The following is a 13,249-nucleotide window of genomic DNA, read 5'->3' on the forward strand; positions in this document are numbered from 1 at the left end:
TAGAATTCTAGATAGTACTGGCCTTTGTGGGCCAAGTTTAACTTGCAAGTTGACAGTCTGTATTCTATGAGCTAACAACCTTTTCAAAGGGCAAATAGATACTGAGATGCTTACAAACCAGTATTCTACACTCCTGCTTGTCCTTCTGTTCAGATTTACAGAAAGTGTGTTTCCTGTTCTATTTGTACCTTCCTCCCACCACCACCCTTCGGCTTGCTCTGTAACTCACCTCTTCTTTTCCCAGAATGAAGAAGAGGATGACGAAGAGGATGATGATGACGATGAGGACAATGAGTCAGAAGGCAGCAGCAGCTCCTCATCCTCTTCAGGAGACTCTTCTGATTCGGACTCCAACTGAATTGTCTTTCATCTTCCACCCTCCTTGCTGTACTTTATTCGGTTTTGTTTTTCCGGATAATAGTAATATTGCAGCTGGAGAGCTGGGATGGGGAGGAAACAGAGGGGGGGATGGAAATCACTGTGGTTTAATTCACTTCCTTTCTTCACAATCCTCACATTGCATTAAAGATGTGTGGCTGTGGGAGAGAGGAGCAAAGGGCAGAGTACACAATAGCTGATAACCAGCAGAGGGGTGTACTTTTCCCTTTTTTGTAGGTGATGATACTGTGGGGAGAGAATTTCATTATATAATCCCTTCTCTCTCCTTCCCCTTAAATCTCTGTTTATGAGAGATTACAGGGGTCATACAAAATACAGACCCCTTTAACTTCTTTTCCCCCTCTCATCTTCATCCCTCTTCCAACCCCCAGTTCTAGCCACCAGCTTGGAACTTTGTACAAATTCTTTTTTAAACAACAACATGGCAGTGAAAGACATTTTCCCCTTTTTCTCCATCAACCCCAGCAAACGGCCAAGGAGAGATGGATTCTGAAAGAGCACGAGCTGTGGGAATTTGCCAGTGAGCCTCATCACTCCTCATAATGGACAATCTTGTATAGTCTTGATCTTTCACATTTTGACAAAAGAGAGAAAGAAAACAAAATGGCTGCAGCTGCACTTAGCAATTTCCTGTGACAAACTGGATATCCAGCATTTCCTGCTGAGGGAAATGGGTGTTGGGGGGTCATATTTTGTGTGTGTGTGTTGCAAGGGTCAAGGGATAGAAGGGACTGAAGAACAGGATTTTTTATTATTATTTTTTTCTTTTTTTGCAAAGGGGGAATGTCTGGCATACTGTTGAAGATGGAGAGAATTTCAAGAACTCCAAGTGACTGGCTTTATTTTGCTGGAGGTGGACTTTTCTGTCATTTTTCTGACCAGTGTTTGGCTAAAGACCATAGTAGCCAGACCCCTTTGGGTTGATGTTGTTGTTAATATATATATTTTTTTTTACAATGAAGTGACCAATAATTGTACCAAAATGGGGCATTTTGTTGACTGTCTTTGGGAGGGGTGGTTGGTTGTGGGGATCATATGTGTCATTAGCATTTTTTAAAAAATATTTTATAAACTAAGTAAGACAACCATCTTTTTTTACAACAAAACGTCCCTCTTTGACATTAATCTCTTTACGTGTCTTTTACCAAATGCAGAATTCAGTAGTTTTAAGATCTTGAGAAAAAATGATTTATGTAAGACCATGTATAGGAGAAATACAAATGTATGCTTTTTTCCAACATGTCTTGAACACACTAAGCTGAATTTTCAATTCAACTCTGGACAGAAATGTGATGTCAGGAAAGGACCAGGCACACAAATTCTCTCTTCCTGCCCCAATGTTTTGTTTTCTTTAGCATGGCTTTTAAATATCTGTGGAAGTTCTGTAAACTAGACTATGATTTAGGAGAAACTAGCTAAGCATATAAATCACAAATAACCAATCCTAGCTTGGTTTTCTAAATCATAGGTGAAGTTAATAATATTTTGTATGTAGGCATTGCAATAAAACAAAGTTAAGTGATAACAGAAGTGAAAGATTCCAATCTTGGATTTCATAGATACATTGAATTTTAAAAAAGGGTGGAGATCATATAAGGTAAACGTTTGAGAATAAGCTCCTAAATCATCTCCAAATAAGCCAATGTATTTGGGGGGAAAAACAACAGTTATTATCTTCAAACCAGGAACTAGTTCATTGTAACCTGCTACTTATTGAAGAGGTTAATTTTTAAGAGATAGCTTCTTTTCTATTTTGTTTTATTTTTATCTTTTTTCCTTTTTTTATTGAAAAATACCCTGTTCTTACAAGGTTTCTACATTTTTAAAGTTATAATCACAGCCAGTTAAGTATATTTTAGAATAATTGGCAATCTTAATTTTCAGGTATCCTGCCCAGGACTATAGGAAGTGTGATTGAACCCTTGCCTGGAAAGGATTGAAACAATAAATTAGATTTAAGACTTGTATTTCATTCCTTGTTCACTACTCTTGTGAAAAAAGAGACATTTTCAATCCTGTCAGCTCTAGTGGCCAAAACAAGGCATGGGGATGGACAAGTTCTGTCTTCACAGATAAAAGAACTATAAGCCACTCTACCACCATTTGTTCCTGATTTTTCCTTTGGTTGACATGGAAACCTCATAAAGGAAGGGAGTGGTTGTTTCCAGGCCAGGTTTTCCTTACTGTTTTCTTCCCTTATTACTATTGATGCTCAGATATCACGTTTCTTGTAAGAAGTGCCAGTGTGTGAATCTTTCTGAAAATCAGGTCACTCTACCCTTCCTGTCCCAAATATCAGTAAGGTAATAGAGATTGCCTATTGTCACTTGATGAATATAAATAGACTGGAAAACACAATAGGAACTCTGTATTTGGATGTGCAAGCAAAACATCTACAACACATTTCTTTCACAGTCTCATCACTCAAAGGGGACAACCCATATCCCAAATAAATACAATTTAGATTGTTAAAAAAACCTTACAAATGTGTTTGCCACATGTAAGAGGATATGCATCTTATACACACACAAATGTATACATGCACACATACTATACGTAAACATAATTCTGGTCTTCAAGTGGGTAAAGAATCTTAAAAGGTAACTATGAAAAAGGAAAGCTAAAGGGTCAGTGCCTTTGTGACTACGCTTTTCCCCCCTGAAAATCTCAATGAGATTATATTTTCTGAGGACAACAGTGTCATTTAACTAACATAGTATCCTAAAATAATCCTGTCTTTTTCCAAATAGGTGAAGGAGCAATAATAGATGTAATGAAAATCAGTAAAGTGAGAAGCATCTGTGGTGACTTGGGATTTTCTTAGTTGATCTGATGCTTTTAAAACTACAAGCACTTGTGTGCAAAGAGAATTGAGGAAAATTTACTGTGCTTTAAGAATATTGAAATCTTAGAAAGTAAAGCAATGTTAAAATCCAAACCTACATATTTCGGTCACTTAAATCTTTCAGTTTTTGCAGTTCAGTTTATAATCAATAGATGTTTCAAATATTTTTGAGCTCTAGAAAAAAAGATGCATTATTCTTTCATATGCCATTCTTTACAGAAGTAAGTACATCAAGGTAAAAATAGGAATAGGCTGGGTTTTGGATGCATAGTGTCAGATTTGGGTTCATGAATGACTTTCAGGGATATGAAAGTTCATGTTTACTATTAAATTCCATATTACATGCTAGAAAAAAATTAAAACTGCATATTACGCAATTCTATAATTATATGGTCATAGTCTATTTTGCCAGTTCTTAGTTTATTTGCTACATTGAAAACTCGAGTTATTAGCACTGAAGATCCATCCATTAAATATTAGAACTTTTTGAATCAGCCGTTATCCACTCATTCTCAAATAAGTTTTAAGGGATACTTTTAACAACCTCCAATCTGCTCATAGGTTTTGCTTGCTAGTATAGGTTTAATTTGTTTAGATTTCCAAATTAATCCTGTTGAGCTGAAGTAGGGTTCAATTATATACACCTAGTCCTCGACTTAAAACAATTTAGTGATGGTTCAAAGGTACAATGCCACTGGAAAAAGTGACTTATGACCATTTTTCACACTTACCCACATAATCAAAATTCAGATGCTTGGGAATTGACTCACATTTATGACTGTTGTAGTATCCCAGGGTCATGTGATTGCCTTTTGCAACCTTCTGATAGGCAAAGTCAATGAGAAAATCAGATTCATTTAACTGTTACTTATTTAACAACTGCAGTGATTCACTTAACAATTGTGGCAATAAAGGTCATAAAATGGGGCAAAACTCACTTAACAAATGTCTCAGCAACAAAAATTGGGGCTCAATTGTTGAGGACTACCAGTATTTGCTTTTTAGGAAATAAAAGGCAAAATTCCACAGGTCTAGGATTTATGAAATCTCAACTCCACTTAAATGTTTATGTCTTCAGGGTTTAGTAGCTGCTGTGATGAACCTGGAACTGAAATGACATGATGTGTTTTATGCCAAGTTGAAGTGTTCTACTTAATGGCAATTTTCATCTTTCTGAGTCCAGGTCTCCCACCAAAACTCTGTAATCAAATATGAATTAAAAGTAAGGAAATACATTTTCTTTCTCAAATGTAAGCCATAGTTATAATATTATACAACTATTCTGGCTGACTATCTTAAGTTGCCTTTGTATCTTCAGCTTTCCCTTATATCACGGGTGTCAAACTCGATTGCGACACATATGTCATTCATTTTTTTGCCTTTGCAGAGCTGGGATGGGTGTGGCCTATGCGTGATGCATCCAGCCTGCGGGCCACCAGTTTGGCACCCCTGCCTGGGCCTGTATATTTTCCTAGTGGCCAACAACCTTCTGCCTCATAATAGTTGTAGAGAAAATAGTGGCTTAATTTGGACATCAGCTCATAGTTATGTTCAGTAAATCCCAGGTTGAGACAAGAATGTGTTGCACTGTTGCTGTGGCTCCCTAAGTAAATTATAATTATATTCCAATTTATCAATGTCCATTAAGCTTGTATTGGTGGAGATTGTTTATCCATTGAGGTGAAAAAAATTATTGGCACATCTATTGGGAACCAACAGATAAAATTGATCTTAATAATGAAGAATCTGCATGCTTTTTGCATATGCAGAAATGTACCAAGTATATTCATATGATTCAGAAATTATCTTCTATGTGTCTTAAGTGTTCTACACCATGTTTTGGTCCATTTTCCTCTGAGTGATCTGGAAAAAATTTAAGTGTAAATGTGTGATGGTTATAGCAAGGACTAAGCCTCAATAACTTTATTTTTTCTTGCTCAATAATTTGTAAGAAAACAAATAATGTATAAAATAATTAAATATATTTTGACTTTGAGAAACCTTTTTAGGGAAAATTTGATGTATTTGATTTAAGATTATGCAATGCAGATTAATATACAGTACGTAAGATAGCAGTTTCTGCATTTAAATAATACTTTGATTAATAAAATTAATTTTCCAGATTAATTTGGGAAATATTTTTAACATGTGTGAATAGAATTAAAACCTTTAAATTAATATGTTTACCTGAACAAGAATTAAATTACTATGGGCAAAAATTTACAGATGCTTTAGTTAATAAAGTTGAAAGGGCAAAATATTGTTTTAGTATAGCAAACAAAGGAAAAATAGAAAAATATCTTTAAAATATAGGTATTGTCATTTATTTCTAATTCCTGAAACCAATGTGTTATCAATAAATTCTTGGTTTCAGAACTTAATTCATTTAAGCTGGTGTCTACAATGTGTGCAGTTCAATATGAGTCAACATCTCGTTTAATGGCAACCAGATGTGCCAGTACTTTTTGCCTGCGGTATTTACAATTTGTAGCTGAGAGGGAATTTAATGCATGGTGGCTAGCATATTATTTGCACTATTTAAATAGGATAACTGAGCATAGGAAATCCTGCGAGCTATAGGCAATCTTCTCTAGAACTTTCATAACTCAATTATCATCATCATGTTACCTTCTGAAGAATAAGATATTTCCAAAACTAGTAGTAACTGCACATCATCCAGTAGGAGAGTAGGAATACATCTTTTTCAACAGCCTTGGAACGAATATACTGTGCTGGGTAATGTGCAAATGTCACCTTTTTTTCTTCCTCCTCACTCATTCCTATATGAATCGCATGGTAGCAAAAACAACATGCTTTTTGTACAATGAACCATGCATCTATAGAACTATGCTATTGGTATCCTGTGGATTTCCAATTTATCAAGAGCCTCTCCTTGCCAGTACTGTGAAATCCTTACAACCAATTAGCTGAAATTTAATAGCCCAGAGAATGCTTTGGTAAGTATGTCAATGCCGCTCCATTGTTTCTTGGCAGAATCTATTTCATTGTATAAGGTATCATCAGGAATATCCCTGTATTATAATTTTCAGTCTCTCTCATTTTTGTAAGGGTAAGAGAAACACTTTTGCTTTTAATCTATGAGAATTTTTTCCACATTTGAAATAATGCAATATGCATGGTTCATTATGCATCCCACTTCAAAGAATATCCTGTGCTCTTTAACTTAATTATCAAATGTACAGTGGTGAAAAGTAAAACCAGCAGACATCACTGTGTGCCAAAATAATTTGTAGAAAACACTCGTACATACTTTTCATTTTACTTCATTGTTCAGTTTTACACAGACTTTTATTTTTTATTTATTTATTTATTTATTTTGTCACAACAATATATAGGAAGAAGAAAAGAAAAAAAAACAAAAAGAAAAAAACAATAGGACAGGAACGGTAGGCACGTTTGTGTGCTTATGTACGCCCCTTATGGTCCTCTTAGGAATGGGGTGAGGTCAATAGTAGAAAGTTTTTGGTTAAAGCTTTTAGGATTATGAGAAGAGACCACAGAGTCAGGTAAAGTATTCCAAGCACTGATGATTCTGTTACAGAAGTCATATTTTCTGCAATCTAGATTAAAGCGGTTGACATTAAATTTAAATCTATTGGTTGCTCTTGTATTATTGCAATTAAAGCTGAAGTAGTCTTTGACAGGAAGGACATTACAATAGATGATTCTATGAGTTAAACTTAGGTCTTGTCGAAGGCGACGGAGTTCCAAGTTTTCCAAGCCCAGGATTTCAAGTCTAGTGGGATAAGGTATTTTGTTGTTTACAGAGGAATGGAGAACTCTTCTTGTAAAATATTTCTGGACACGTTCAATTGTATTGATGTCAGAGATATGGTGAGGGTTCCAAACAGGTGAGCTGTATTCTAGAATTGGTCTAGCAAATGTTTTATATGCTCTGGTTAGTAGTGTAGTGTTTTTGGAAAAGAAGCTACGCAAGATTAGGTTTACAACTCTTAGAGCCTTTTTTGCTATGTATTTGCAGTGGGTTTTGGCACTGAGATCATTTGACATGAAAACTCCAAGGTCTTTAATGGGATGGGGGTCATCTGTGAGGTAATGTCCATCAAGCGAGTACTTAGTGTTTGGGTTCTTTTTTCCTATATGTAAGACTGAGCATTTGCTGGTTGAGATTTGGAGTTGCCACGTTTTAGACCAAGCGGTTAGATGATCAAGGTCTTTTTGAATGATAGATGTATTATCAGTGGTGTTAAATAGTTTGACATCGTCAGCAAAAAGAACACAATTACTTGAGATATGGTCACAAAGATCATTAATGTATAGTATGAAGAGTGTTGGTCCAAGGACGCTGCCTTGAGGAACGCCACTTTTGACAGGAACAGGATTTGATAGTGCATTGCCAATTTTGACCACTTGTTGTCTGTTAAACAGAAAAGCAGATATACATTTGTGAAGGGGTCATGAAATGCCGTAGGATTTTAGTTTTAGGAGAAGTTTATCATGTACTACTGAGTCAAAAACTTTGCAGAAGTCTATGTAGATTGCATCTATTGTTTTGCCTTGATCGAGATTTGTAGTCCATATGTTTTTACAGTGGAGAAGTTGTAAGTTGCATGATAATTTTTTCCTGAAACCAAATTGTTTATTGGAGAGTAGGTTGTTTGCTTCTAAGTGTGAGGTAATGGATTGGTTGATGATTGATTCCATGACTTTGCAGGTGACACAGCATAGAGAGATTGGTCTGTAATTTTCGACTAAGCTGGGGTCTCCTTTTTTTTTGATAGGGATGACTGTGGCCAGTGACCAAAGTTTGGGAAGGGAACTGGTAGTGAAAGCTTTATCAAAGATTATGCTTAGGGGTTCTGCTATATTAGTGGAAAGTTTTTTTAAGAAGTAGGCACATAGTTCATCGGGTCCAATAGATAGCGATGGTTTTATGTTATGAAGAACTTTAATGCATTAAGTAAAGAATAGGAATTGGGAGAGCTTTGTGGGATGTCTATTTCTTTGAAATCTAATTTACACCTTTACTGTATACACACATCTGGGTGTAGTCTCCCCCACAGATAATTTACTTTTCATTGGCTTGTGTGGATTTTGCTATAATGTGCCCAATTTTATGTGGGATTAATCCAGCTCTGAAGCTTCTAGTTTCCAATCCCAAAATCCTCTCTCTCTCATTCTGTCCTTTAAATTGAGAAATTTGGTTTGATATTGCTGAATATACCAATTCTGTTGCATTTTACTAGGTGTGTTTTTAGGTAAATTTTTTTTAAAAATTGACTGCAAGGCGAATAAACCCTTGGACTGCAAAGTGAACAAACTGGTCAGTCCTAGAGAGATCAACCCTGACTGCTCTTTAGAAGGCCAGATCCTGAAGATGAAACTGAAATACTTTGGCCACCTAATGAGAAGAAGGATTCACTGGAGAAAAGTCTAATGCTGGGAAAGATTGAGGGCAAAAGAAGAAGGGGACGACAGAGAATGAGGTGGCTGGATGGAGTCACTGAAGCAGTAGGCGTGAGCTTAAATGAACTCCAGAGCAGTCGTCGCCAACTGGTGGTCCGTGGACCACTGGTGGCCTGCAAGAAAATTTTGGTGGTCCACAAAAAATTATTTGCATTTTTTATATTGCACTAAATCAGGAGTCCTCAATCTACAGCCCCTGGGAAAGATATGTGCAATGAACATTTGTATTGCTGCAGAGTGTCTCTCCCTTCGGGGTCTTTTTGTGTGGATCAGAGGGGGGAAGAAATTCCGACGGGGTCTGTTTTAGCCTCCTGGTATGGGGCTTTGGACAAAAGCTAGAGGGAAGTGCTGCTGGTGGCGAAGAGCCGGAGGGCCTTGTTCCAGTGGTACTGCATCATGGCCTGGAACTGGCTGATCATCTCAGCCCACTGAGCCTCCAGGTGCTGGTACCTCACCTTCCACTCCCGCAGGTCTTCCCTCTGCTTGGAAAGCCTATGCTTGTAGTCCTGAGTGAGGTGCTTCTTCTGAGCCTCCTCGGTCAGATCCAATTTGAACTGAGCCAGCTGTTTTGCCAACTCTTTCTCATGGTGGCTGCTTAGCTCCAACAGTTGCTTCCTGCTGGGGCTCTAAGGAGCCCAGGTGGGCAGGCGAGGAGGGGCAAGTAGAGGCTGGCAAGGCACCCCTCACCGTGAGTGACATCAAATTGGACATTGAGTTGGCCACACCCACCCACCCACATACCTGCCCAATCATTAGGCAGATCATATTAATGGTCTGTGGGATTTCAAATTATGGATTTAGGGGTCCCTGAGGTCTGAAAGTTGGGGACCCCTGCTCCAGAGGATGATAGAGTATAGGAAGGCCTGAAGGAACGTTGTCCATGGGGTCGCGATGGGTCAGACATGACTTTGCAACTAACAACAACAACAACAAAATTTGTTTTTAAAGTAAAATTTCTACAGCAGCGGCATATTTTTTTTAAATAAAAAAGTATTATGGGGAAAGGAAAGAATCCTTTGCATGGTAAGAAGGTAGGACTCTGCATTTTTGCACCGTTAGCATATGTGATATTCTAAATGGAAGTTCTCATGACAAAATATGTTCTTCTTACTATTTAACATGTTTAAATATTTTTTAAAAAATTGTCAAAAATATTTTTTATTTCAATTGAAAAATGAGACATGGAAAGCCAAAGATCACTTGCTTTCCTTATTATGTTGTGCTATTTGCATCAACTTCACTAGGATTTATCCACAAGTCTAAATAGACTTAAACTGTGGAACTTCCTTGTTGAATAATAAAGTGCAAAAATGAAATCCTTATCTTGTCATTACTTCAAAGATCTAAAAAAAAAACTGCAGGAAAGAGAGGCTGTTTGGGATACTCAGAGTATCCCAAGTTAACAATTTCTTTCCTTTCTTGTGCATATGGCTATTGAAGATAACCATTTCCATCCCATTTTATGACCTTTCTTGCCACCGTTGTTAAGTGAATCATTGCAGTTGTTAAATTAGTGACATGGTTATTAAGTGAATCTGGCTTTTCCATTGACTTTGCTTGTCAAAAAGTTGCAAAAGGTAGTCACATGACCCTGGGATACAGTAACCATCATAAATATGAACCACTTGCCAAGCATCTGAATTTTTATCACATGACCATGGGCATGCTGCAACAGTCACAATGGTTATACATGGGTATATATGGTACAGAGGAGATGTCTGATAGTTTAACCTCACTGAAGATGACAGATTAATCAAGCCCAGTGAGATTTCATATCTGGCTTAATTACACTTGTTTTTTAAAAACAGATTCTTCCATAATATAACAAATTTCAGCCTTGTTGAAGTATACAAGATAACCATATTTGGAAAAATTGGTTTCTAACATAGAAACCGATTATTAATATCATTATTACTAATATTCTGAATCAACATCGCCAAAAAGGCATTAAGAGTTGTAAACCTAGTCTTGCGTAGCTTCTTCTCCTGTAAGATTACACTTCTAACCAGAGCATACAAAACATTTGCTAGACCAATTCTCAAATACAGCTCATCTGTCTGAAACCCACACTGCATATCGGACATTAATACAATTGAGCGCATCCAGAAATATTTCACAAGAAGAGTCCTCCACTCCTCTGCTCGCAACAAAATATCTTATGTCACCAGACTTGAAATTCTGAGTTTAGAAAATTTAGAACTACGCTGCCTTCGATATGACCTGAGCATAGCTCATAAAATCATTTGCTACAATGTCCTTCCTGTCAATGACTACTTCAGCTTCAACCACAACAATACACGAGCACACAATAGATACAAACTTATAGTGAACCGCTCCAAACTCGATTGCAGAAAATATGACTTCAGTAACAGAGTTGTTAATGCCTGGAATGCACTACCAGACTCTGAGGTCTCAACACAAAATCCCCAAAACTTTAAGACTGTCTACTGTTGACCTCACCCCATTCCTAAAAGGTCTGTAAGGGGCGTGCATAAGGGCACCAGCATGCCTACCGTCCCTGTCCTATTGTTTCCTTTAATTATATTCATTTTATGTATTCAATTCATGCTTATATTTATATATATTAATATGTACTCGATAAAATAATAAATAAATAAATTAAATTGAATTGAATTGAAATGAAATGAAATGAATGGAGCATTCATTCTTATGGATACCAAGGCAATGTGCAACAGATTACATATTTTGAAAAGATGTCATCTAAAGTAATGCATCAGAACAGGGTTAGCAAATGGAAGCTGTCCCTGATTAATAGAAATTTATTTTTTGCTTACTTAAACGTTTTGCCACCCGTCTCACCTCATAGCACCAGTCTAATGTACAGGTTAAGGCATTAGGCAGAAACTGGAACACCATGAGATCTATTCTTGCCTTAGTCAAAAAACCAGTGGAGTGACTTTGGGCTAGTAACCCTCTCTCAGCTCTAAGGAGAGACAATGGCAAATAACTTCTGAAACCTTGCCAGGAAAGCAGCAGATACATGCCCAGTTAGTTGCCAAAAGTCAAAAACTGACTCACAGGCACAAAAGGAAAAAAAGGAATTTAGAATTGAAAGATTGTTTGGATTGCCATGTCCAACATGCTCAGGGCAGGAATCCAAATTTAAAAAATATTCACAACAGTTGGTTGACCATCCCATAAAGAGACACCCACAATCTCTTCAAGCATTGTTTCAATGGTTTTATGTTGGATTTTTGAATAAATCTGTTTTGGGATGACTCATATGAACTAGTTCTGTTGGGGGGGGGGAGAAATCTTATGTGCACTAAGATAGCAACCAGTGGAAAGACAGTTAATTGAGAGTCATATCAACAGAAGTATCATTTAAAATGATGCTCGTTATAACAGAATTTCACTTGGCTGCCTAGCAACCGTTACCAGGAAGGATTTGAAAGCTGGGTCCAACCATTGGTGACTAGGCCAACACTGGAAATATACAAGTGTCTGCACCTGGAAAATTTTGATACTGCAAAAGGTGTGTATTCAGGGAAGAATAATGGTTAGGTAGAAATAAAAGATAATTGGAGATAAAAAGAATAAGAATGGGCCTACAATGAATACCAGAAACATTAGTTATAGAGAAATGTTTAAATCATTTTTCATATTATCTTGGATTTATTACTGGAGAAATCATAAAGTCTCAATCTCAGGTTTTATTGCTAAAATAAACATTGTAAAATATTTCATTTGAGAACAATCAGAGTGCAGTTCCATACTAATATACCTGGGAGTTTTATTAAATTAGTTCAATTAGATTTACTTTTAAGTAAGAATTTCTGTATTTAATTGTGCTGCAGATTAAGACCTGATTTCTTTCCACAATGATTTACTTTCAGGGACACACTATCAAAATATTGATTTTTGAAATGGAAAGGGTGGGAAGCAAGATATCCACTGGATCCGCCTGCTGATGACTATGTTGTATATTTGGAAGAGAAACACTTGAAAATTATGAGTACTAAATGGTAAAGGAGGGTAGGATGGGATGGGATGGGATGGGATGGAATAGGGATAGGGATAGGGATACGGATACGGATAGGGATACGGATAGGATAGGATAGGATTAAAAAAGAAGTCGATATGTGTACGAAACTAAAAAAAAGAGAAAGGTTGTATTAAAATCTAATTTTATAGAATGAAAAGTAGTCTCCATTTATGACAATGGAGCCCAAAATTTCCCTTGCTAAGTGAGACATTTCTTAAGTGAATTTTTCCCTATTTTATTACCTTTCTTGCCACATTTGTTAAGTGAATCGCTGCGGTCTTAATTTAGTAAGAGGGTTGTTAAATGAATCTTTTTTCCCCACTGCCTTTGCTTGTCAGAAGGTCTCAAAAGGTGATCACATGACCCCGGCACACTGTAATTGTCATAAATATGAGTCCGTTGCCAAGTGTCTAAATTTTGATCACATGATAATGAAATGCAGCAACAATCGTAAGTGTGAAAAATGGTTGTAAGTCACTTTTTTCAAGGTTGTGGTATCTTTGAACGGTCACTAAATGAACTGTTGTACATCAAGGATTACCTGTAATGAA

At 36.7% G+C, this 13,249-nt stretch overlaps 1 protein-coding gene across 6 annotated transcripts in view; it reads left to right on the plus strand.

The window, feature by feature from the left end:
• The window catches only part of UBTF (upstream binding transcription factor), a 41,483-nt gene extending 37,004 nt beyond the window's left edge, over nt 1-4,479 (plus strand). For all 6 annotated transcript variants that reach the window (XM_058180034.1, XM_058180033.1, XM_058180037.1 and 3 more), the window contains one exon: nt 245-4,479. In XM_058180034.1, coding sequence (XP_058036017.1) covers nt 245-358 — 114 coding nt within the window. In that variant the 3' untranslated portion in view covers nt 359-4,479. The remainder of the gene's footprint in view (nt 1-244) is intronic.
• Nucleotides 4,480-13,249: the final 8,770 nt, after the last annotated feature.

The sequence above is a fragment of the Ahaetulla prasina genome, chromosome 4 (assembly GCF_028640845.1).
Source record: "Ahaetulla prasina isolate Xishuangbanna chromosome 4, ASM2864084v1, whole genome shotgun sequence".
Lineage (NCBI taxonomy): Eukaryota > Metazoa > Chordata > Lepidosauria > Squamata > Colubridae > Ahaetulla > Ahaetulla prasina.